Source organism: Haliotis rufescens, unplaced genomic scaffold (genome assembly GCF_023055435.1).
Source record: "Haliotis rufescens isolate VD_foot unplaced genomic scaffold, xgHalRufe1.0.p SCAF_9, whole genome shotgun sequence".
In the NCBI taxonomy this organism is placed as follows: Eukaryota; Metazoa; Mollusca; class Gastropoda; order Lepetellida; family Haliotidae; genus Haliotis; species Haliotis rufescens.
In genome coordinates, this window is record NW_025964383.1 from 22732575 (window position 1) to 22757278 (window position 24704).

General features: G+C 42.2%; 1 protein-coding gene across 23 annotated transcripts; it reads right to left on the reverse strand.

The window, feature by feature from the left end:
- Window positions 1-347: 347 nt before the first annotated feature.
- On the reverse strand, window positions 348-18990 carry LOC124120866. Of its 23 annotated transcripts, XR_007219640.1 has the most exons (14): window positions 18717-18990; window positions 17776-17867; window positions 16246-16380; window positions 13365-13493; window positions 11585-11791; window positions 10095-10499; window positions 8673-8955; window positions 6049-6089; window positions 4886-5099; window positions 3436-3542; window positions 2809-3102; window positions 1685-2360; window positions 1373-1468; window positions 348-1336 (listed from the first exon to the last, which is right to left on the reverse strand). XR_007219640.1 is itself a non-coding variant. In XM_046483756.2 (12 exons), the coding sequence occupies exons 2-12, from the start codon at window positions 17860-17862 to the stop codon at window positions 2337-2339; spliced, it is 1926 nt and encodes a 641-aa protein (XP_046339712.2). In that variant the 5' UTR covers window positions 17863-17867; window positions 18717-18990; the 3' UTR covers window positions 348-2336. The 23 variants fall into 23 exon arrangements, 2 of the variants coding, with proteins under 2 accessions (XP_046339712.2, XP_048246844.1); XR_006858935.2 differs by lacking the exon at window positions 1373-1468 and having other exon boundaries at window positions 348-796; window positions 1709-2360; XR_007219641.1 differs by lacking the exon at window positions 1373-1468 and having other exon boundaries at window positions 348-1348; window positions 1709-2360.
- Window positions 18991-24704: the final 5714 nt, after the last annotated feature.

Sequence of the window (24704 nt, forward strand, 5' to 3'; positions counted from 1 at the left end):
GATATTAGTGATGTCATTTGACTGTGATGTCATAGAAACCTTGGATGTCACAATGGTCTGCAAGGCACTTTGATGCTACTTCATTGCAGTGATATCTCCTAGGATATGTATGGTTGACACCAGTTTTGGTTAATAGATCTATATAAACATGCTGCATTCCATCAATCCAAGGACATCTCCGTTAAGGACAGGTTGTAAGATACATTCTAGATAACAGGTCCGGCACAATAACCCTGACTTACGAAAACCGCAAACAGACATTAACGATTCATCAACCAGGTCTGCTGAAAAATTAGAAACACAAATAATATCCTCACAAGCTATGAAATGTAAAACAAAGAGGTCAGCACTTCTCAAAACATTTTAATAATGACATGAATATCATGCCCAATATATTGCACCATATTCTGTTACCAGTAATCCTAATCAAGTACATCAGTCATATCTGTGATAAAGCGAATCAGACGTCATCCCACCTTGACATCATTCCTTGACCATGTTCACATATCTAATCTCTACTTTAACACAATGGATTTTGAGGTTCTGGCTTATTTTATTTTCAAGTAACATCACTGCCTCCTTGGTTAGGACAACAGCGCCAGTTGTCCCTTGTGTGATTCCAATGACGTCTGTGAATATGAACCAAGGATCTGTTTGACAAGAAACAAATCAAATAATTATAAATCAAGCTGAGTATCAGTGATGGTCAGCTGTCAAAGATGGCCACAATACCTGACTGCAGCACAAGTCACCACACAAGTGTGGTCTTTCCAGATGTGCAGACCTCCTTGTGGACCTCCTTGTGGACCTCCTTGATGAATGTCAAGATGGCCACAATACCTGACTGTAACAAAAGTCACCACACAAGTGTGGTCTTTCCAGATGTGTGGACCTCCTTGTGGACCTCCTTGTGGACCTCCTTGATGAATGTCAAGATGGCCACAATACCTGATTGCAGCACAAGTCACCACACAGGTGGGGTCTTTCCAGATGTGTAGACCTCCTTGTGGACTTCCTTGATGAATGTCAAGATGGCCACAATACCTGACTGTAGCACAAGTCACCACACAAGTGTGGTCTTTCCAGATGTGTAGACCTCCTTGTGGACCTCCTTGTGGACTTCCTTGATGAATGTCAAGATGGCCACAATACCTGACTGTAGCACAAGTCACCACACAAGTGTGGTCTTTCCAGATGTGTGGACCTCATTGTGGACCTCCTTGTGGACCTCCTTGTGGACTTCCTTGATGAATGTCAAGATGGCCACAAAACCTGACTGTAGCACAAGTCACCACACAAGTGTGGTCTTTCCAGATGTGTAGACCTCCTTGTGGACCTCCTTGTGGACCTCCTTGTGGACCTCCTTGTGGACTTCCTTGATGAATGTCAAGATGGCCACAATACCTGACTGTAGCACAAGTCACCACACAAGTGTGGTCTTTCCAGATGTGTGGACCTCCTTGTGGACCTCCTTGTGGACTTCCTTGATGAATGTCAAGATGGCCACAATACCTGACTGTAGCACAAGTCACCACACAGGTGGGGTCTTTCCAGATGTGTAGACCTCCTTGTGGACCTCCTTGTGGACTTCCTTGATGAATGTCAAGATGGCCACAATACCTGACTGTAGCACAAGTCACCACACAAGTGTGGTCTTTCCAGATGTGTGGACCTCCTTGTGGACCTCCTTGTGGACCTCCTTGTGGACCTCCTTGATGAATGTCAAGATGGCCACAATAGCTGATTGTTATCTCCAAACTCAAGTCAATACATAAATAGAGTAGGCTTTCCTGGATAAACCACCTCTTTGAGCACCATTTCCATGTCTTCTCATGTCCACAATCACAGTAACATTTCACAAAGAAGCCACCACAGCAGCATCTTTCAAGATGACCACAATCTCGGATTGCAGTATCTTCTCAAACAAGTCACCACATACACCCACACTTATAGTACTCTCTACAAACTCAAGTTACCACATACAGGCACACTTATAGTACTATCTCTACAAACTCAAGTCACCACATAGTGGCACATACAGCATCGTCTTTTTGATGGTTCCACTCAATGTCATACTGGTAGGTTTCGTCTTCCAAGATGGCCACTACCAATCAGTGAAGCTTCTTCAAATACTAACACCACCTCATACTGCATCATCCTCCAAGGTGGCCACTGCTGACAGTCTTTGTACATCAGGCTATCCACATGGCCAGCAGCCAGATTCCAGGCACTTCACAGAGGCTACTGTGAATGACAGGACTCCTGATCCTAAGTCAGAGACAAGCCATTCCTGTCCATGATATCCAGTAATGAGTGATGATCTATCGCAGGGCTTGTCACTTGTCAGGAAGTTTAGTCACCTGCAAACAAAGTGTCAGGAATCATTGTGGTTGTTTTTTTTGTTTATACGCACTCAGCAATATTCCAGCTATATGATAACGGTCTGTAAATAATCAAGTCTGGACCAGACAATTCAGATTAACATCATGAGCATCTATCCATGCAATTAGGATACAATGACATGCATCATCAAACGGTCTGTAAATAATCAAGTCTGGACCAGACAATTCAGATTAACAACATGAGCATCTATCCATGCAATTAGGATACAATGACATGCATCATCAACCAAGTCAGCCAGCCTGACCACCTGATCCCGTTAGTCGCCTCCTACGACAAGCATAGTCGCCTGTTACGGCAAGCATGGGTTGCTGAAGACCTATTCTACCCCGGATCTTCACGTGAACGTAGAGTATACAAAGCCCTGCAGGACTGATGATGATGATGAATGTCTATAAACAGACTTACTGAAACATCCTTGCTTTTGTGAATCCTGATTCTCTTGGCAGATTGCTCCTTGTCCAATGAATGCTTTCGTTTACTGACATGTGACAGTTTACGTATGAAGTCTGTGGCGACAGCCGTCACGTGTTCGCGAGTGTAGCTGGTGTTGTGCTTCCTGTTCAGTGTCCTGGTGATCTCCTTCATCACACCAGCCTGAGCCGCTCGGCTTGTGTCGTCCACAAACAGCTTTCCATGTATCTTCACTTGTTCCTGTATGTAAGCCACATCCCTGCCTCGCATTGCCATGCCTTTTGAGCCCTGTTGTACAAGATGAGTGGGAATAACCACGTTATTGTGATGGGAGAAGGTGGGCTACGGTATTACGTTTAAAAATTAGGGCCCAAATAATAAGTTATATTCTTACATCAGATAAGAACTTGATTTATATCATATTCCATAAATGTGTATTTTTTACCCGCATCCGAAGTTTTGGTCATAGGAGGAAAACTACGATAAAAATCAAACTGTTTCGGGAGTACACTTCTGGGCAAAGAAATGGTGGCCTCCTATGCCAAATGTCATGTTCACAATGTAAGTGTTGTTTACAAGCCTACAAACTGTGTCAAAGAGAGTGAGATAGTGTTGTTTTACCATGTTATCTTTGTGGGGATGAGGGATCCCAGGCTGACTGATGGAGTCGTCGAGGGGCTCCTCCTTCACGGTGACCGGTCCCTCCCCGGAGGAGTCTGAGTCTGTTCCTACACACAACATCAAGATGCAGTGAACACCCACTGGACACCTCCATTACAGAACAGAGAAATCATGAGAATCTACTTACAGAATCAACAATGTCGAGTGATATCTCCGACTGTTTGATATATAATTTCTGCACGATGACTTATCATGACCTATAGCAGTGTCTGATTTACTCATCTTCCCGAGGCAAATGAGTTAAATGACTTTAAAATTCCAGTTTCCACCTTTGCCAAACTAGGCTGGAATTCCTGGGCTCGATCGTAGCGCCACCAGTGGCTACTAGGACTTATGTTCCTTCTATGTCCCTCCTATTGACCAATCAGATTCCACCTCTCATATCACTTGCAATTGCTGCAAACAAAATGGCAGTGCTCAGTCAAGACGATCTGATTGATAATCATGATTGTTATGATAATTAAATGGGTCTTACATCGCAAAGTGCGTCGAATCACGTAAGCACCTTGATTAAAAACATGAAAAGATTGGAATATATATGTTGACGCTAACTTGATGGTACACATGCCTTGCAAATCCTGCAATCGACCGAAATCTGCACGGCAATTAACCAACCGGATGTCATTTTTGTTACGCGATTAGATTGGACGTTGCATAGACTCATTACCGTCCAGGCCAAAATAAAAATCCATAATTCCAGTAAGTCGCACAGGGGTAGAAACTGGACTTTTATAGTCAGTTAACGCCCTTGTCTCGGGAAGATGGATTTACCTGAACAAAATGCACATTCAGAATGGCCAGTGAGTTCCTGGCTCAGAATAAACTGCAACAACAATCGTGTGACATCATCATAATGATGATGATAATAATCATCTGTTAACTTCTGAGTAATGTCCATAAAAATATCCATAAATTGTCTCTACTTTATCATCATTTGATGGCACAAGATTCACAATTTTCGAACTTTCATACCAATAGATCAACTGTATATCTTGGCATACAGGTTTGTTTGATGCCACACTCAGCTATATTCTAGCTACAGTGAACCCTCGCTACAACGCTACCAATGGGGTCCAAATATATGGCCTGAGTGAGTGAGTGAGTGAGTGAGTGAGTATGGTTTTACGCCGCTTTTAGCATTATTCCAGCAATATCACGGCGGGGGACACCAGAAATGGGCTTCACACATTGTACCCATGTCAGGAATTGAATCCGGGTCTTCGGCGTGACAAGCGAACGCTTTAACCACTGGGCTACCCGACCGCCCCTATATAGCCTGAAACACTCAAAACTATACCTCAATCTACAGTAACTTTTAAAGACAAGCACAGGTGCTGGGGACATATAATTTAGTCTGCTGCATTCCTTTAATACCCAACAGTCCGATTACCTGTAACCACCTCCCTGTGATGTGGCTGATGACGTCGAGGTACTGACACCGTCCCCGCTGTGGGTGCTGTTCCTGTTGCAGTGGTTGTCTCTGTTTCCACATCTCTGTTCCTGACCACATGGATGATCTCACTCTGTTGCGACTCCGCGTTGTCGATCTCGATCTTAATTGGAACATCTCCAGGAGGCTCCGACAGATCAGCTGTCTCAGATGTCTGGGATACAGGAGCAGAGATAGTGAATCAGCGGGAGGGGGAGGGGGAGGGGGAGATGGAGGGGGAGGGGGAGGGGCGTGTTATGCTGAACATAATTTCAGATTTAGCTTGGCCGGTATCTGGAGGAAAGCCCATCTTAGTGGTTGAGTCAATGGACAAAGAGTGACCAGCTGGATGAAGCTCAAATTTAATATAAAAAAACAAAAAAAAACACATGTTTTGAGCAGCCATTGCAACCTTACAATTTGTTGTGCAATTGGTATCATGGTACTCTCATCAACCAATCAGAGAGCTTGGCATAAATGTGATTGAAAGAAAATAATACCGCCGTCAGCTGGATTGTTTATACACTTTCAAAGTCATACTTAATACTTTTTACAAATATTTTATCAAAACTGACTGAAAGCGTGGCTGCAGTGAGGGCAGAGTCTACTAATGCCTACAGTGTTATATAAACATCTTTATGCATCAGTGACTGTCTCAGCTACTGCCTTCATCCTTGAAAAGAGTTGTATAGCCTTCATGTCATTGTGGACAAATGCCTACAGTGTTATATAAACATCTTTATGCATCAGTGACTGTCTCAGCTACTGCCTTCATCCTTGAAAAGAGTGGTTTAGCCTTCATGTCATTGTGGACAAGTGCCTACACAAACTAAACACATTAACAAATTTCTTCTTTATTTTTCTGTCACCCTTTCAGACATTCAGTCAGTAACTAATATATAAATTTCACAACAACATTTCAAATTGTAATGGTTCTTACTATTAAATTATCGTCACAATTCAAAAATGTAGACGGGACTCAACCCCAAAAAGTACAAGAATCTGTACTTTACTAAGAAAGTGTTATCCCAAATATAACATTTGTTACAATAGTATCAGCACTATTTACTATTACAGACACTGTATTCCATTCATCCACATCTGATTGTTGATTGGCTACTTACCTCCCTGCTCTCACTACCAACAAGCTGATGCACCTGCCGACCTGGAACAAAAGGCCATATTTAGAGGTTGGTATATATGTATTTGGCAGTTTCATATCATACCCATATCAACTAGAGGGGAGATATGGGGGTCGAGGGTTGATATGTGATACGAAAACTTAGTAGAGACAATTTATGGATGACAACTTCTTTAATTACTGTAAAGGCTTGGTTTCGGTACAGATCCTGAAACAGTTGTCAAGAAAGGCTGATATGAAAATTGAAATATAGTAACCTTTTTATTATATAATATTACATCAAATTGTAAAATTGTATTCACTTGCAAGTGAATGCAATACATTTTCACACTGTTTGGAAGACATTGTCCTGGGGAAAACTAGCCGAGTAGACGAGCAGATGACGCACTAAGGGACGTAACTCCAACTTCTTACCACCCAGGCTGATATCGATTGCCCAGTTCAAAATGCATGGACAAGTCACATCAGCCCAGTAAGGGTTGGAATGACCTGTGATATGACCGTCTCCATGTTGGCTCTATTGCATGGCAAAGTGCCTCACATCATTTTACAAATAATTACTCTGGACGAGGTCAATATGCAAAAACATCGACCTGAGGACCCGCTCCTTGAGGTGATCTGACCGGACCGCTGAAGGGGCGGGTCCGAGGGTCCTTGTTTTCGCATATCAACCTCGTCAAGAGTAATCATTAGTTTCATAATACCGAAATTCACTTTAAAGTTTCTGAAGTCTTGAAACCATCCTCTGTTTACAATACTTTAGCTGCCAACCATGAAATGTTTGTACCGGACACCATCTTGTTTTCCAGCAGATGAGTCAATATTCATCACTTGACAGGTCAATATTCAAGGTCAGTGTTGGTCACATGATTTAAGGATCTCCATTGAAATGTATTGTTTCGTCACGTGGTACGGATTAACCAATGGAATTGCAAGATTCTTAATAGAGGTAAAATAATTAGGTAAGACAAAATTGTTATGGATGAGCAACTTCTTCATTACAATTGGGCGACGTTTCGGTGTAGATTCTAACAATCCGAGGGCCACTCAAAGAAGGTAAAATAATGATAGGTACCGTATTCGATGTAATAAGCGCCCCGCTCTAATAAACGCCCACGGCGATATTTGCTAACATATTGACTAGTAAACAATCCCAATTAGCACCCCTTCGGATTGATCAATGTTCACAAGATTTATTTATTCGCGTATAATACGCACTCGTGTGTTATATGCACCCTTAATTATAGGCAATTAAATTCTGGAAAAAATATAAATATAAACATATCAGGCTGTCAGCATAAACCACGAAATTTATCTTTCAACTCTGTTGTTTTTCACCAAAATAATATTCTAATAAGAGCCCCCTATTTCTTATTTTAGTGAGCGCCCTGGGCGCTTATTACGTCGAATACGGTATATGATAACATAGGGTATATGATAGGGTGATATGCAATATATAGGTAAAGCTATTTTTCAGGGTGCCATTGTACATAACCTTAGCACTATGACTGTCGTAAGTCTATGTTAAGGTATGGGACTTACGATCACCTTAGCGATGAGATCGCTTTGTGTCTGCACCCAGGGCATTATCATTTGCATAAGTCTGAGGGCTGAATGAGTGAGTGAGTGTGTTTGGCTTTACGCCGCTTTTAGCAATATTCCAGCAATATCACGGCGGGGGACACCAGAAATAGGCTTCACACATTGTACCCATGTCGGGAATTGAACCCAGGTCTTCAGCGTGATGAGCAAACGCTTCAACCACTAGGCTACCCGACCGCCCCTGAGGGCTGCATGAAGTCAGCATGAGTGACCAACAGGGAGGTCACAATAATGCAAGGTTATACCGGAGTGATCACATGCAGCTTAAAGATGGAGTTAGTGGAGATTAATTGAGTCTGAGCAAACCAATTGTTTAGTAACGATCACACGTCAGGGTAAGATCAGCCAGTCAGATCTCACATTGTAACAATGCAACCCATTGCTCATTTGATTGCTTGTACAACATAAACCCCGTGAAGATCCTTGCTTGTTGTAAGAGGCAACTACCAGGATCGGGGGATCAGGCTAGCTGACTTAGTTGATGGGTGTCATTTGTGACCCAATAGATGCTCATGATGTCAGTCACTGGATTGTCTGTTCCAGATTCAATTATTTACAGACCGCCGTCATAAAGCTGGAATATTGCTGATAACAGTGTTAAACAACAAAACAAAAACAGCGAGGTACTGAGGACCTATTTTGTCCTGGAATGGTGATAGATTACCGTAATCGACGTAATAAGCGCCCAGGGCGCTCTCGAAATTAAAAATAGGGGGCTCTTATTAGAATATTACTTTCGTGAAAAAAACAGAGTTGAAAGATAAATTTTGTGGTTTATGCTGACAGCCTGAAATGTTTATGTACGACAGATATATTTTTCTAGAATTTAATTGCCCATAATGAAGGGTGCATATAACACACGAGTGCTTATTGTATGCTAATAAATAAGTCTTGTGAACATTGATCAATCGGAAGGGGTGCTAATTAGGATTGTTCACTAGCCAATATATTAGCAAATACCGCTTATTAGAGTGGGGCGCTTATTACATCGAATACGGTACTTACCGACGGACAAAGATGTCTTCTGCTTGATCAGCGACATCGTCCATCTTCTCTGAAGTTCATTGACTGATCTCCAAGGTCCCTTGGTGACCTCATTGACCTTCATTGTGATCTCCGACCACACTTCCTTCAGTTTCACGCTTCGCTTCTGATCCGAGACGGTGTGCAGTGTTGTAAACACCTTCCTAAACTGTGCGATCTGCTCATCAAATACCCGCGCCTCTTCCTCAGATAGGTCACGTGATTGGCTGGAAGGGCCTTTCCTGGAATCCTGTACAGAGGGAACCTACAAGAGAAACATGGGAGAGTTACTGAGTTAGTAATGTCACTCGATAGTTTAGTTTGTCTCAGTTAACAATATGCCAGCAGCCTGAAAGGAATTGAGTCTGGACCAGACAATCCAGTGACTGATGTTTTGAGCAATCTCCCATCCCACCAGGGCAAAAACCTTGTAGGACAGGGATGGTTTGGTTTGGTTTGTTGTTGTTTAACGCACTCAGCAATATTCCAGCTATCTGACGGCGGTCTGTAAATAATCGAGTCTGGACCAGACAATTCAGAGATTGAGCAATTGGGATCGATGACATGCATCAACCAAGTCAGCAAGCCTGACCACTTGATCCCATTAGTTGCCTCTTACGACAAGCATAGTCCCCTTTTATGGCAAGCATGGGTTGCTGAAGACCTATTCTACCCTGGATCTTCACGGGTCACGGCCGTGGTCTGTGTTCATTCATATATTATAACAGTGCATAGCCTGACTAAATTACAATAAACATGATAATTATGGTCATATAAAGTTCCTACCTTATAACAAATTTGACCTAATACTTTAAATTATATTGGATGATAATCAGATGGGTTTTATGCCACTTTCAGTAATATTCCTGCAATATCACGGCAGGGGACACCAGAAAAGGCATGTTGGGAATCGAACTCAGGTCTTCGGCGTGACGAGTGAATGCTTTAGCAACTAGGCTACACCAGCACCCCATTTTGAAATGGAGACACTAGCATGCATCAGTATGCCCCAGTAAGATGAGGTGAAAATGGGGTGAGGTGAAAATGGAACATGGGGTGAGGTGAAAATGGGTTTAACGTCGCGTTCAAGATTATTGCACTTGTGTAGCGACATTTATGCATGTGTGCGTGTGTGTGTGGCTGCATGTACTAGTTCGGACTAATGCTGATTTTGATAGTGCTATCCCACTGAGATATGTAACAGTTTAACATGGTCTACCCACTCAGACACAGTATACTGCCTCCGAGCCGACCAGTCATTGTTTTAGCCCTTAATGCGGAGCGCCAGGCAGGGTAACAATAAGTACCACTTTTAATGACTTTTGGTATGATGCAGCTGGGGATCAATCCCCCGACCTTCCACTCTCCACGGAGGCGGTCAATCATGTCAAGAGAAATGCCTACCATGTTCTTCTTGTTCTTCTGCGGTGCTCCTCTTTTAGCAATGAGTGTCTTGAAGACCTGCGTGGGGCCACCATTTCCTCTAGCATCAGATTCCTTGGTCACTATTAGACTTTTCCTGGAATACACATGTTTCAGAAACAAATGTTTACTCCATATTGTCACGAGTTCCTCTGGAGTTATCTCCCTTCTGCTGGGTTCACAGTTCACCTCTCTGGCTATAGTTCGCCACAGTGACATCTTCTTCTCCCGTTGCTCAACCGACGATGTTATTGTCCTGAAGACATTAATATTGCTCTCTACCAACCTCTCTACAATCTTCCTTTGGGAATCTGTCAGATACTTCATGGTGAGACCACCCATGTTGAAGCGTTGTTCCTGAGGTTTGGGATCGAAGCTTGAAGACGTCTGTAAATAGATCATAAAGGATTGTGACAGGACTGTACTCATCAGAGCTACAAATAAGCTGTGTATTTGTGTAAAATACAAAAAAATAAATCACCATAACCCAATTAGTTTTGGCACACCAGAAAAAATAGTACAACAACACCCTGCGTAATTTTCGCAAGTATCCTTGTCAACTTGCACACCTATATTTCTCACAAGTAAGTTGACTGACCAGTCAACCAGGCATCATCATCATCATCATCATCATCATCATAATAATAAAAATAAATAAATAAACTACTAAGATCAATATTTTCCATTCAAAAAGGTCTGTATCTATTTATGGAACTGAAACCGCATGCTGGTAGGGGACTGCAATAAACCCTGTTCTCTGGCAGGTCATAAAAACAAATAATTTCATTGATGAAAATTTTTCTTTTTTGTCCATGGCATGAAACTCTGCCTCAGAGAAGGAGAAGAAACTGTTGATGGAACTGTTTTTTACTGTTCACAATATGGCAAAACTTCCTTAAAATGCCATCTTAAAATGTTACCCTATTGTCAGTACTAGGCATCATGTCCAAAAAGATGAAACAAGGGCCATAACTCTGTCAAATATTCCTTCACGATGCTGTTTTTTTAAACTTCAAAGTTCTTACTTAAAGATGTATGCAAAATGTTATCCTTGTATCCTATCCATGGGTCACACATGAATGTCACAATGTGTCAGTGAATACAAACTGAGTGTGAGTGAGTATGGTTTTACGCCGCTTTTAGCAATATTCCAGCAATATCACGGCAAGGGGACACCAGAAATGGGCTTCACACATTGTACCCATGTTGGGAATCGAACCCTGGTCTTTGGCGTGACGATGCTTTAACCACCAGGCTACCCGACCGCCAAACTGCTAAGTTTGATGCATCTATTGATGGAGAAAGATGTAGGAAATTACAATTTTTTTCCCTCATGAACAACTTATGTTCTCCCATCAATTTTCTGCTCTTGCTGAGAGTATGTGTCTTTTGAGATTCAGATGACACTGATTTATTACTAACCATTCTTCTATTCTTCCCATTAATCATTTCAGCTCCCTTCAATGCTTTACCTTCCATTTCTTTGCTGCTTTTCCGACTCTCTTCTTCTTTCCACAAGACTCTACTCCTTCCCCTTCTTCTTCATCATCATCATCATGCTCGTCATCATCTTTCTCAATTTCTTCCTCCCCCTCCTCCTCCTCAACTTCCATCTCCTCCTCTTCTTCACCTTCCCCCTCCGAGACATCCGTACTTTCTTGTTGGCCTGTCATGGTTGTCTGAAATAAAAACATAGTGATTTGATCCAATACTCTCTCATCATCTCATCATCTCATTTCCCGAAGTAATAGAAAGAGTATGAATACTTCAAACATTTCATACAAGATACGGAGATTCTTACAAAACTACTAGCTAGAAAACAAATGAAACTGAAAGAATAGAAACACCCATTTCACCTGCTTTCATCTAGTTTTCCTCACTTGTTATAACTTTCATTCACAAGATACGCGACCCATGAAGATTCCGGGGTAGAATAGGTCTTCAGCAACCCATGCTTGCCGTAAAAGATGATTATGCTTGTCGTAAAAGGCGACTTACGGGATCGGGTGGACAGGCTCATGATATCAATCACTGGATTGTCTGGTCCAGACTCGATTATTTACAGACCGCCGTCATATAGCTGGAATATTGCTGAGTGCGGCGTTAAACAACAAACCAACAACAACACAAAACTAGAAAGTGTTTTTACTCGTAAAAACATATGTCTCCCCCCACTCCCCTAACCCCCATTCATTCGTTTACTTCACGTTAAACACCATCTCTTCATTCCCACCCTCCATTACTAAATAACAGAGACAAAAATGGAACTCCTAGAAATTTCAAACAACTAATGGGCACCACTTCAGTGCTGGGTTAATGTGTATACAAAGTTTCGCGAAAAAATATTAAACGGTTTCTGAGTTATGGTCAGGAAACAAAGCTTACCCCCATTCAGAGCTTTGTTCAACTTATCTCCATGGAAACGAGAAAAAATAAAAATGTCAAAAATCTCTAAATAGCAAATGGCACCACTTCAGTGCTGGGTTAATGTGTATACAAAGTTTCGCGAAAAAATATTAAACGGTTTCCGAGTTATGGTCCGGAAACCAAGCTTACCCCCATTCAGAGTCTATGTTCAAGTTATCTCCATGGAAACGAGAAAAAATAAAAATGTCAAAAATCTCTAAATAGCAAAAGGCACCACTTCAGTGCTGGGTTAATGTGTATACAAAGTTTCGCAAAAAAATATTAAACGGTTTCTGAGTTATGGTCCGGAAACGGTTGGAACGCCGACGCCGACGCCGACGCCGACGCCGACGGTAACCGTGCAAAAAACAATATGTCTTCCTCCATTCTGGGGGAGACATAATACTCAGGCTTGGAGAACAAGGAATGAAGGTCATTCCTACTGCAGCCATCATACCGGAATCACAAAATATGGATTCAGACCAAACTAACACTCATACTGCAATAATATTCAATCATCTAGCTTACTACCTTGACTACTGAAGTGACAACATGTGAATAGTGAAAAATATTTGTGACACCATCCACTCAAAAGTAGGTTGGTTTAGAGAAAATATATTTTCTATGCTCACTTGAAACATTTTTTTTAATTAATGCCATATGCCATTAGTATGCCGACTCCGAGCTGAAAGTAATGAAGCATCAGGCAGGGTAACAACAAGTACCATTATTTAACGTCATTTAGTATGGCACAGCCTGGGATCTAACAACTGACTTTCTGTTCTCTGGGCAGATGCTCTATCTACAATATCACGGAGGCGGTTGACTTATTTCAAGGCTACTGACCAGTACATCTCCAAGGTCCAGCTCCTTTCCATTGTGGTAGAACCTCTCACTGGGAAGGTCCGAAGCTCTAATCACGTTCACGTCTGAGGGGATGTGTCCGGAATCTCCACTCGCTGAAGCCCCCTGTGACTGTGAAGAATAAAGTTTGAGCTGTGAGTTTGGAAGATGGTCACAACTTTCATAAACTTCCAATATAATTCCCTGAATTGTCACAATGTTTATAGTATCAGTGTATCTGTAACACAATAAAATCATTTATCATAACTTATGCCTCAGTCACATTTGCTCTACGGCTAGGATACAGCGGCTGTAGCCCCCCGAAAACGAGAGATACCTGCGGTGGACGACTAGAGCGTTTCCCTATATTTTACAGGGGTCACCGTGGGATTATAGCGCAGAGTTATAACTTTTTTAATTTTTAGGTTCGCCGTTGCAATTAGACACACCATGGCCATGCCGTAGAGCAGTTCCACGGCGACCATACGTCGGGCGTACGGTGGCCTTGCGTTTGCCATGCGGCTGACCTAGGGTCTTATGAATTACAACTGACTTTTGCGGACCCCCAAAAATTGAGGCGGCCGCAGGAATTCCACAGGCGCCCTAGATCAGTCTGAAGGTGGCCCTGCAGCGCCCGTATGATGGCCTTGCGGTCTGTAGCACACCCTGTGGGCAATGCTTGCCATCCATACAGCCCCCGTGGCAGTCTGTCCCTGCGTGGAACGGGTATATATACCATTTTTTTTCATATGTAAATTATCTCTCATATCTGCCATATAGATTGTAGAGAAAGTTATATACAGGTGGCGCTGGATGTTCCTCAACGGCTGAGAGCAGCAGGCGGATGGAGAGCAGGCGGACGGTGTGATTGTCCCAGGGATATGGAGGGATGCAGGCGGACAGGGAGCAGCAGGCGGACGGGGAGCAGCAGGCGGACGGAGAGCAGCAGGCTGACGGGAAGCAGGCGGATGGAGAGCAGGCGGACGGTGTGATTGTCCCAGGGATATGGAGGGATGCAGGCGGACAGGGAGCAGCAGGCGGACGGAGAGCAGCAGGCTGACGGGAAGCAGGCGGACGGAGAGCAGGCGGACGGGGAGCAGGCGGACGGGGAGCAGGCGGACGGTGTGATTGTCGCAGGGATATGGAGGGATGCAGGCGGACGGGGAGCAGCAGGCAGGCGGGGAGCAGCAGGCGGACGGAGAGCAGCAGGCTGATGGGAAGCAGGCGGACGGAGAGCAGGCGGACGGAGAGCAGGCGGACGGGGAGCAGGCGGACGGTGTGATTGTCCCAGGGATATGGAGGGATGCAGGCAGACGGGGAGCAGCAGGCGGACGGAGAGCAGCAGGCTGATGGGAAGCAGGTGGACGGTGTGATTGTCCCAGGGATATGGAGAGATGCAGGCTACCTCGTGCCCCCCGGGAGAACCGAGCCAGCAGAGAGCTCCGGATACACCTGAAACACTATTACAACAGTGATGCCCGGCAGCGTGCCATGGCAGGAGGCAGCTGTTAACTGGTGAAACATTATAATTGGACCATCAAGTGAACTTTAGAGCCATAACATGTGACCTTAATAAGAACCTGTGAAGAAATGAACCATGTGATCCTACTTGTAACATAAAGTATTAAAAAGCGGCGTAACACAAGCTTTTTATCCCACAATAAACAAAGAAACAGACAGCAATAAATGAACGAGAAATTAAAAAAGGTAAACCCAGAAATTTGGCACTTAATACTTACAAAGGAAAATTTCCATTGCGAGTATTAAGTGCCAAATTTCTGGTTCTTTTTTTTGTGTTTTCTAAATTTCTGTTTCCTTATTTATTGTGATGCTTCCCTGTGTCTTTAAAGTGAAAGAATAAAGTAATAGAGTTAATAAGACACACAAGTATTTTTATGTGTCTTATTTACTCTATTACTTTATTGTGGTTTTTTTCTACTTTATTACATATTATCAAAGGTATAAAATTAAGTTTATTAGGGAAGAATAAAGACCAAGATATAAATCAAGATTCAAGGCCATACCATGGGACCACTTTATTAAATATCACATCATAAATTATATTATCATACCAAATCATACATCATACACATACCACACATACTGTAACATAGTAATAAATACAGTAATAAAAGTACCCTGCCACAGAGTCAAATTAGTCCTGGAACAAAGCAATAAAAGTAACTCTGCCACGCCGTAAAGGTAGTCCTGGCACATACTCAAAGTACTCATTGCACATAGTCAAAGTACTCATTGCACATAATCAAAATACTCCTGGTACATAGTCAAACTAGTCTACATCAGACTCTGACTCAGAGGATGCCTTGTCCGCCTTGTCAGCCGGAGATGACGACTGGGCCCTCATAAATGTGCTGAGCACTGACTGATCCCCGCTGGTGCCATTGATGCCCAAGCTACCCACACTGAAACCAGAAAAGCTCAGTCGGTACCCCCAATGCAGGGGTTCTGAGAGGCGAATAAATCCCTTATATCCTGCTTCAATGCAACAATTTTACCGAGTCAGTGGAAGTCACGTGACATAGCACAAGTTAACCTCAGTTCGATCGAAAAGCTTGTGGTAGAAATCCTAACACGGGAAGCATAAAACCCCATGTACACCTTGTGATCCTGCTACAACCTATAATAGAGATCACCATGGTAACACAGCCTTAGTTTGACATTCATGTGTAAAAGCACTGAATGGCCGAAAGGCTAGTGCTGCCCTGCTACAACAACCCACCAACAAGTGATATCCCTGGGCCCCGTTCCACAAAGCTGAGTTAGTGCTACAACTACAGTAAGGCTCTGCTACAGTATGTGAGTTATAGTCATCTTAGCACTAAGATCGCTTTAAGGAACAAGGCCCTGCTTCACTGTCACTCACCTGGTTTGATCCATCGCCAGATTCTCCAGATTCTTGTTCCACTTCTCTGCTTATCCTTATGTCCTCGTTTTCCGTCTTCACAACAATAAAGTCGTCTACCTCAGCAAGCTTCCCGTGACCGTCTTTCCTTGTCATCTGAAAGGAGCATTGATTATTTGGAGTGAGTGAGTGAGTGAGTATGGTTTTATGCCGCTTTTAGCAATATTCCAGCAATATCACGGCGGGGAACACCAGAAATGGGCTTCACACATTGTACCCATGTCGGGAATCGAACCCGGGTCTTCGGCGTGACGAGCGAACGCTTAAACCACTAGGCTTCCCAACCGCCCCGATTATTTGGAGGAAATGGATCCGTGAGTACATCTGTACATACTGCTGTGACCTGTGTGTAATATTACAGCTTTAAGGCAGCTGGACTGGAGGTGGATGGCTTGAGCAGTGAACCATATGAGTGAGCAGTAGAGGACGTAACGTATACGTGGGATGGGTCTCCCGTCTTGTGTACAAGTGACCACCTGAGCGAGGTCACTCGTATGCGTGACTGTCTGTCAGCGGGCCATGGATTTCTGTACTTTGCACAAAAATGTCTCTACAAGTGTTATTAATGAAAATAATAAAACAAAATTATGTACAGTTATAGATCATTATACTAGTTATCGTATGAGATGAAACAAATGTCATAAAAAAAATAACAAACGGTCAAATTGGGAGAAAAATGTGCAAAAATTGGTCAAAATGTTCTGTTTTTGACAGTGATTTTCTCCAATGTACATATTTTTCAGAAACTTACATGTAGTATTTTCTAAAAGCATATTCATCGTTACGTCTGCCACTGGCATCAATTAGCCACACACACACACTCAAACATGTCTATATAACTGCAATAATCTTGGACGCGACCTTCAACCCAATTTCACTTCACCTCACTGCCAATATTTATTGATAATTGATGGATATTAAGTTATCCATTATCAATCTCTAAGATCTATCTCGATAACAAGCCCTAAATAAAGCAGGGATGCAACTGAACTAATTCCTATACTAGCCCACTGACAACATATAGCATGTATAACATCGCCCTCTAAAATGCCTGAAGTTCTACAAGATCTTAGGATGCCTTTAAAACACCAGAGAAACAGACTCGGCTATAAACATGATAAAGCCTTCTTGTATTAGTCCGGACTGATGCCGATTTATAGTGCTAGCCCACTGAGATACCATGCCGCAGTTTAACATGAATACCCCACTCAGACACAGTATACTGACTCAGAGCCGACCAGTCCTTGTTTTAGTCCCTTAATGCCGAGCGCCAGACAGGGTAACAACAAGTACCATCTATTAACGTCTTTTGGTATGACGCGGCCAGGGATCGAACCCCAGACCTTCCGCTCTCCGGGCAGATGCTCTACCACTAGACCACAGAGGCGATCGATGCCTTAAGGAACACATAGTGTATCAGCAGTAGGTACATTGGCATCGCACTGCATTATCAATATGCCACTCCAGCTCTAGAGGTTTGACAGATGTTACCTGAGCACCATCAGATGTGTTGGACGCCACTCGGGACTTAAAGGGTCTGTCTTCTTCCACATCTTCCTGCTTTATCTCAGTCTCCATGGCAACTAAAAATTAACAAAATGTAAGAATGTCATTAAATCAATCAAAATTTATTAGTCACATCATCTTCCTGAGGCAAGGGAGTTGACTGACTGTAAAAGAACGTAAGACCTGTGAAGATCTAGGCTAGAATAAGTCCTCAGCAACCCATGCTTGTCATAAGAGGCGACTATGCTTGTCGTAAGAGGCGATTAACAGAGTTGGATGGTCAGGCTCGCTGACATGGTTGCATGTCATCATATCCCAAGATGCTCATGTTATCAATCACTGAATTGTCTGGTCCAGACTTGATTATTTGAAGACAACTATCATATAGCTGGAACATTGTTGAGTATGGCGTTAAACAACAAACAAACTAAAATAAATGGAGACGTTATCATGGCTATAGAATATATTCACCATGATACAAGGGTAGAGTTGAGGGTAACCTATCCTAACACAACTAATATATTAACCCTAAGGATCAAAGAGACCCGCATAAAAATACATATTTTGCGACACTTATAATATTCTTTTAGACAGGCCTATATATCTAGTTTTTATTAACCTAATTGTTGGTGAAAATATTCAAGTGCCTTTTATTTAGCTTGATAATCAGTAACCGTTTTCGCGAACTCGGCGCCGTTTTAGCCTACACCCAATATAGATGGTATTAGATACCCTCAAACACAGATACATGCTTATATTGTTTACCAAATTATACAATAATCAGCTGATAACACTCAAGATAGACAAACCTGGAGTGAACCGATCTTAGCTTATCCCGACCCGAAGAAAACATAGCTGGAGCTGACCTAACCCTGATGTGTGTGCAACAAAATATGCATATATTTCCATCCGACCCCGTTACTTACCTTACCATCCAAGTAGCCGCATATGGGATTTACTCGTTCGTACGTGATGCTGGTCTAATGTACATATAGGCCTATAAGTAAACTATGTTGTCTTCTCACGTTTTCCATCGCGAAAGAGACATTGGGTCTAATTAACCAAATGTTCCAATCTTGATCGACATATTAATTGGGCTAATGTCTGCATTCAGGTTGCCATTTAATGTATTATGACTTCAAACTGACGTTAGAAAAGAATAACAAATCCAACAATAACAGTAAAGACTACTTCCGGTAAAGCAGGGTCGCATTGAATATGTTTTCTCTGTTCATTGGTTCCTGTACAGCCAGCGGAGGCGTGTGTTACCGTTATGGTATTAGGGGAAAACCCTGTGCAAATAAGAGAAGATAGAGTTCTTTCAAAAGTGTTTTCAGTCAACACTGTTACCACAATATGGTATATTAATTCTTCGATGGCGCAAACAGTTGTATCGGAGACAGAGCTTGGTTAGACTTGATTTGTTGCAATAATAGTAAATAAATATCGAGTAATAATAATCGGGTAATGAAACTAATCTATAACGCATATTTACATAATATATCATTTGTTATTGTACGAGTATTGTTAGTTGATATGTCACAATAAATACAACATTTGGAAGACATTTATATTAAATATTCAACGAACTTACATATTATCTGTACCAGAATTCAAAAAGTGGACCGAGTTTATTGTCTCTGGTCAATTGTATGGAATTTAATATATTTATTTATTGGCGGGACTTTCAACATTAAGGTATGAGGGACTTTTTCAATCGATGTTTCCGAGTTACGAGTAAGTTATTCTGTTTATTTCCCTCAGGGTTAGAAATAACCGAGTTCATAAAAATCGCGCATCGGTGTATTGTTTATTGTGACGTAAGGGCGCAATGACGTCACACTAGAAACGATGTCATACTTCAGACTGTTGACGTCATTCGACAAATTGTGGTTTTCTAGGACAGCAGTGGTGATCATGGTATTTGTTGTAAATGGGAGCACAAAAGGATTAAGAAATAATGGGTAATAAAGAAATTATTACACTCACATGTGTGTCATACTGCTTTTTCGCAACTCGTGTAATTCTGGCACTCGTTTCGTGAAACCAGTGTGACAAACATGCTCGTAAAATAATCTGTATTTATTACTTGCCCGTGAAGAGATCACCCGTTTAATAAACATACAGCTGTATTACACATTGTGTAATACCAAAACGCGTGTTAATGTACTGGGGAACAAGTTTCATGAACAAATATTAAAAACTCTCAACATCCCTGGGCTTATTCAACGACATTGCGTATAGAGATAATAGATCACTGAAAGGAGCTTATGCACACTCAATGACCCCAGCAACCTTGTTGCTAGGCTGACGTCACATGGCATTGTTTCGCCGATGGATCTTGCAACAAAATTTCACTAATTACGTAATAGGGTATTGTGACGTGTTGTAAACTTTGTGGTGCAGGACCCCGCTCCACAAGGCGATCGTAGCGCCACGACACTTGTAGGTCTAGGTATATGGGAGTTATTGATAACCTTAGCGCTACGATAACTTTCTGGAAAGGAACCCCTTAACTCTTAAGGTGGGCCGTTGTATGGTATTAAATTAATACGTGTCAACTTTAGACGTTTTAGAAGTATTGTTTTGTTAAACTCATTTGGATTATGCTGTGGATCGCGTAGATGTCTGCCTATATTCACACACGACATTGAAATTCTAAAAAAAGGTTTTAAACGGCAAGTAATAAATAAAATACTAAACTCGCCCCCGTGTAGTACCAATTTAATGCAACTCGTGAACAGTTCTGGTACCTGACTCGCTTTCGCTCGTCGGATACAAGAACTATTCGTTCGTTTCATAAAATTGGTATTAAACGGGAGCTCGTTTAGTATTCTATATGTATAACCGCAGTCCCTTTTATACAAAAACATATACGCGCGCGAGAAGAGAACGACTGACATCGAGAACAATGGATGGCATCACGGAAACGAGGGAACACCATGGACGAACTGGAGCCAGTCCGCACGCAAGCAAAAATATCATGATAATGTTCGGCTGGTCTCCCTGCCATGTGAATATGTTAAACTTCCATTTAGATAGGCAGACCGTGATAAAACACAAACTGAATTTACGTTTTTCATAAGACTCGTGAAAACAGCTTTGACAGCCAAATATATATGCCCAGTGTTTGTCACTTTTATATTTTATGATCGAGAAATATTTCATGAACATAACAAGATATTTACCTTGTTTCGTCTCTTTCCTATAAGTTGTCGCGCATAACTTGCACGATAACTTGCATACCCGTGAAGACCCGGGTTACAACTGACCTTCAGCAACCATGTTTTTCGTAAGAGGCGTGGTCAGGCTCGCTGATTTGGTTGGTGCACATCAAAGTATCCCAATTGCGTGGATCGATGCTCATGATATCAATCACTGGACTGTCTGGTCCAGACTCTATTATTTACAGACCGCCGTCATATAGCTGGAATATTGCTGAGTGCGGTGTTAATCAACGAACAAACAAAACAAACATAACTTGTACCGTGTCAACTGATTTATTTTATCCTAGAATATTTACATAAACATGTCTTGCAACTTGAAACATGGCTTTTGCAACACGTGGCGTGAAAGTGAGTGCGCAGAGTGAGTGAGTAGGGACGTTATAAACAAACCAGTGAATGCATGATAGTGCGAACACTGAACCAATCCATCGAGGTATACAATGACATGCGGCGGCACGGGTGGCCCAGTCTTCTGAGGCGCAGCGATTCGCTGTGCAGAGTTGCGTCCCTTGGGCACGCCAGAAACCTGTGATTGTGGGTTCGAATCCCGGTTCAACCCGATTATGTTTCAAGGTTTGTCAGCACCATACCCGTGCTCGTGGGTTTCACCGAAGTGGTAAACGTCTGAGACCTGCATCACTTCGGGCTTTCCTCCCACATTAAGCTGACACGCCGTGATATAACTGGAATACTGTTAAAAGCGGCGTTAAACCCAACTCACTCACTCACTCACTCACTACAATGACATTCAGCCGGTGAAGCAAGCTCAAATATATTCCTTCAGATTACTATCTTAGAGTGATTTGAGCCTGACTTTGGCATCTCCCATCTACTAGGCTCAGAACACTCACTCACTCCCCGTTGGGCTCCGATCAACCCTACATTTTTACACTATTCTGCTTCCCTATCTTCCAGAGGATATTATAATTGAACACTCAATGTTCTTTACATAACATACATTTGTCCTGTTTACCCTTTACCTTGTGCCGTCTGAAGTTTCGATCTTCTGCTGATCCACGTTTAACTAAAGGTATGCGCACGTATATAAAATATATTTTTAGTAAACTAAAATTACATATTGTTTCGAAATATAAAAACGATCGTGAATATGGTGTTTATTCATTGCCGAACATCCAATCATATCAAAACAGTCCAAATTATTATAAAGAACTGACTTCTGTCTGTGAACAGATGTTGGCAATTGTACATTTTACATGTGATTTAGGCAAGATTAATATAATTCTTACAAAAACCAAGAAAAGTGGAATGTCCGGTGAGTGCGGTCAAGAAGTGTAAATATAACTAAAATGACACAGTATAGCTGCATAAAGTTATATAAGCATGCGTTGGCAATCCCTGGCATACCAGTTGCTTAAAAGCGATTGCTGTTTAAAATAAATCAATATCATTTTGTTTGTTTGTCTTTAACGCTGCTCTCAGCAATATTCCAGCTACATGACGGCCGTCTGTAAATAATCGAGTCTGGACCAGATAATCCAGTGATTGACCACCCGATCCCGTTTGTCGCCTTTCACAAGCATATAGTCGCCTTTTACGGCAAGCATGGGCTGCTGAAGACCTGTTCTACACTAGATCTTCGTCGGTCCAAATAATTTGAATATTATATAGGTTCCAGCAGTACTGTCTTCGAGTACGAAGAGTACATTCCGAATGGAGATACTTCTAATGTCTACCTAGTCTTGTTCTCTAAGTTTGTTGTGATACGATCTTCGATAAATTTGTTCATCCATAAATCCTATCCTTACTTATGAAGATAATATACAGGTTTGTATTGTAGTCATTCAAGAAGCATCACACCTAACGTTACCAACCACATATACCTCCAATAGAGTGTAAAATGTATATAGACAAGCATACAAGAACTTAAAAGCAACCATGGACACACTAAAGAGAGTGATTTGAGCCCACGAGGGTGAAGTGATCTTAGCCTAGGCTCAAAACACTCTGACAGAGATTTGAGCCCGGATTGAGCTGGGCCTCCTACACCTGCCTCCACAGCTGATGTGAGTAGGTCTTTCCTGTTCATGTTCATTCCAAAAGTGTGTGTCATGAAAACCGACTGCCTAAAAAGACTCAGGAATAAATATAAATGTTACATAAAATGTTACTATAATGTGTTCAGTATTAACAAAAGCGCTAAGGGAGTCATTTGTGTTAGATTAGATAGATAGATTAGGTTCCCAGTAGCCCAGAGCCGACAGTAATGTTGGCTGTGACTGTGAGCTCATAATGTGAGCTGGTTGATTGTGGTCTCCCATTGATGTGAGCTGGTTGATTTTGAGTTTCCCAGCAACCCACCACTTGAAAATCAGGGAACTTTTTTTTCGCAAAACATATCAATTTGTTCCAGAAAGTGCTGAAAAACTTGCTCAAGGTTTTACCCCCCAAAATAATTATTAACCCAACTTATTGAGGCAACTGTTCTGCAACACAGAACCCTGTAACTTGTGCTGTCTACTTAATAGAAGAACAGAAGTTCCTTAGTTTACGACCTGTGAAGATTCTGGGGTAGAATAGGTTTTCAGCAACTCATGCTTGCGGTAAAAGGGGACTCTGCTTGTTGTAAAAGGCGACTAACGGGATCGGGTGGTCAGGCTCGCTGACTTGGTTGATGCATGTCATCGATCCCAAATGCGTGGATCGATGCTCATGATATTAATCACTGGATTGTCTGATCCAGACTCGATTATTTACAGACCACCGTCAAATAGCTGGAATATTGCTGGGTGCTGCGTTAAACAACAAACCAACCAATCCTTAGTTTACACTGATATTAAGCTTATTAATGTTTCACATTTAACCTTTTAACTGTGGCAATCCAAGGGTGTGTAGGCCTAATAGAGGGGAACACCTGAAGTGAGGCAGATGGATGACAACTCTTGTGAAACTCATAAGCATCCTATTGGTGCCAACAGTAAGTAAGTGAGTACGGTTTTACTAGCTTTTAGCAATAGTCCAGCAATATCACAGCGGGGGACACCAGAAATGGGCTTCACACATTGTACCCATGTGGTAAATCGAACCCGTGTCATCCCTATGATGAGCGAACCATTAGGCTACCCAATCGCACCTATTGGTGCTAACGAGCCGTGAAGATCCGGGGTGGAATAGGTCTTCAGCAACCCATGCTTACCGTAAAGGCGAATATGCTTTTCGTAAGAGGCGACTAACGGGATCAGGTGGTCGGGCTCGCTGACTTGGTTGATGCATGTCATCGTATCCAAATTGCATAGATCGATGCTCATGATGTCAATCACTGGATTGTCGGGTCCAGACTCAATTATTTACAGACTGCCATCATATAGCTGGAATATTGCTGAGTGCAGTGTTAAACAACAAACAAACTATTGGTGCTAACAGAACAATCACAGTAACAGTGGAGAATCTAGAGTTAGGTATTCTTGAGTGGCCATCCTCTCAACACTACGCAATGGATCCTTGGAACTGGTCACCAGTCAGTGTGTATGGTTTTACTCTGCTTTTATCAATATCCCAGCCACATCATGGCGGAACAGATAAAACAGGCTTCACACATTGTATCTATGGAGGAATCAAAGTCTTCAGAGCTAGGGAGATCGAACACTTTAACCAGTATGCCAGCCAGGGTCCCTCCAAAGTCAGATTCACCAGTGTTTTTAAGGAACTGAAGAACAATGTACATTTGGA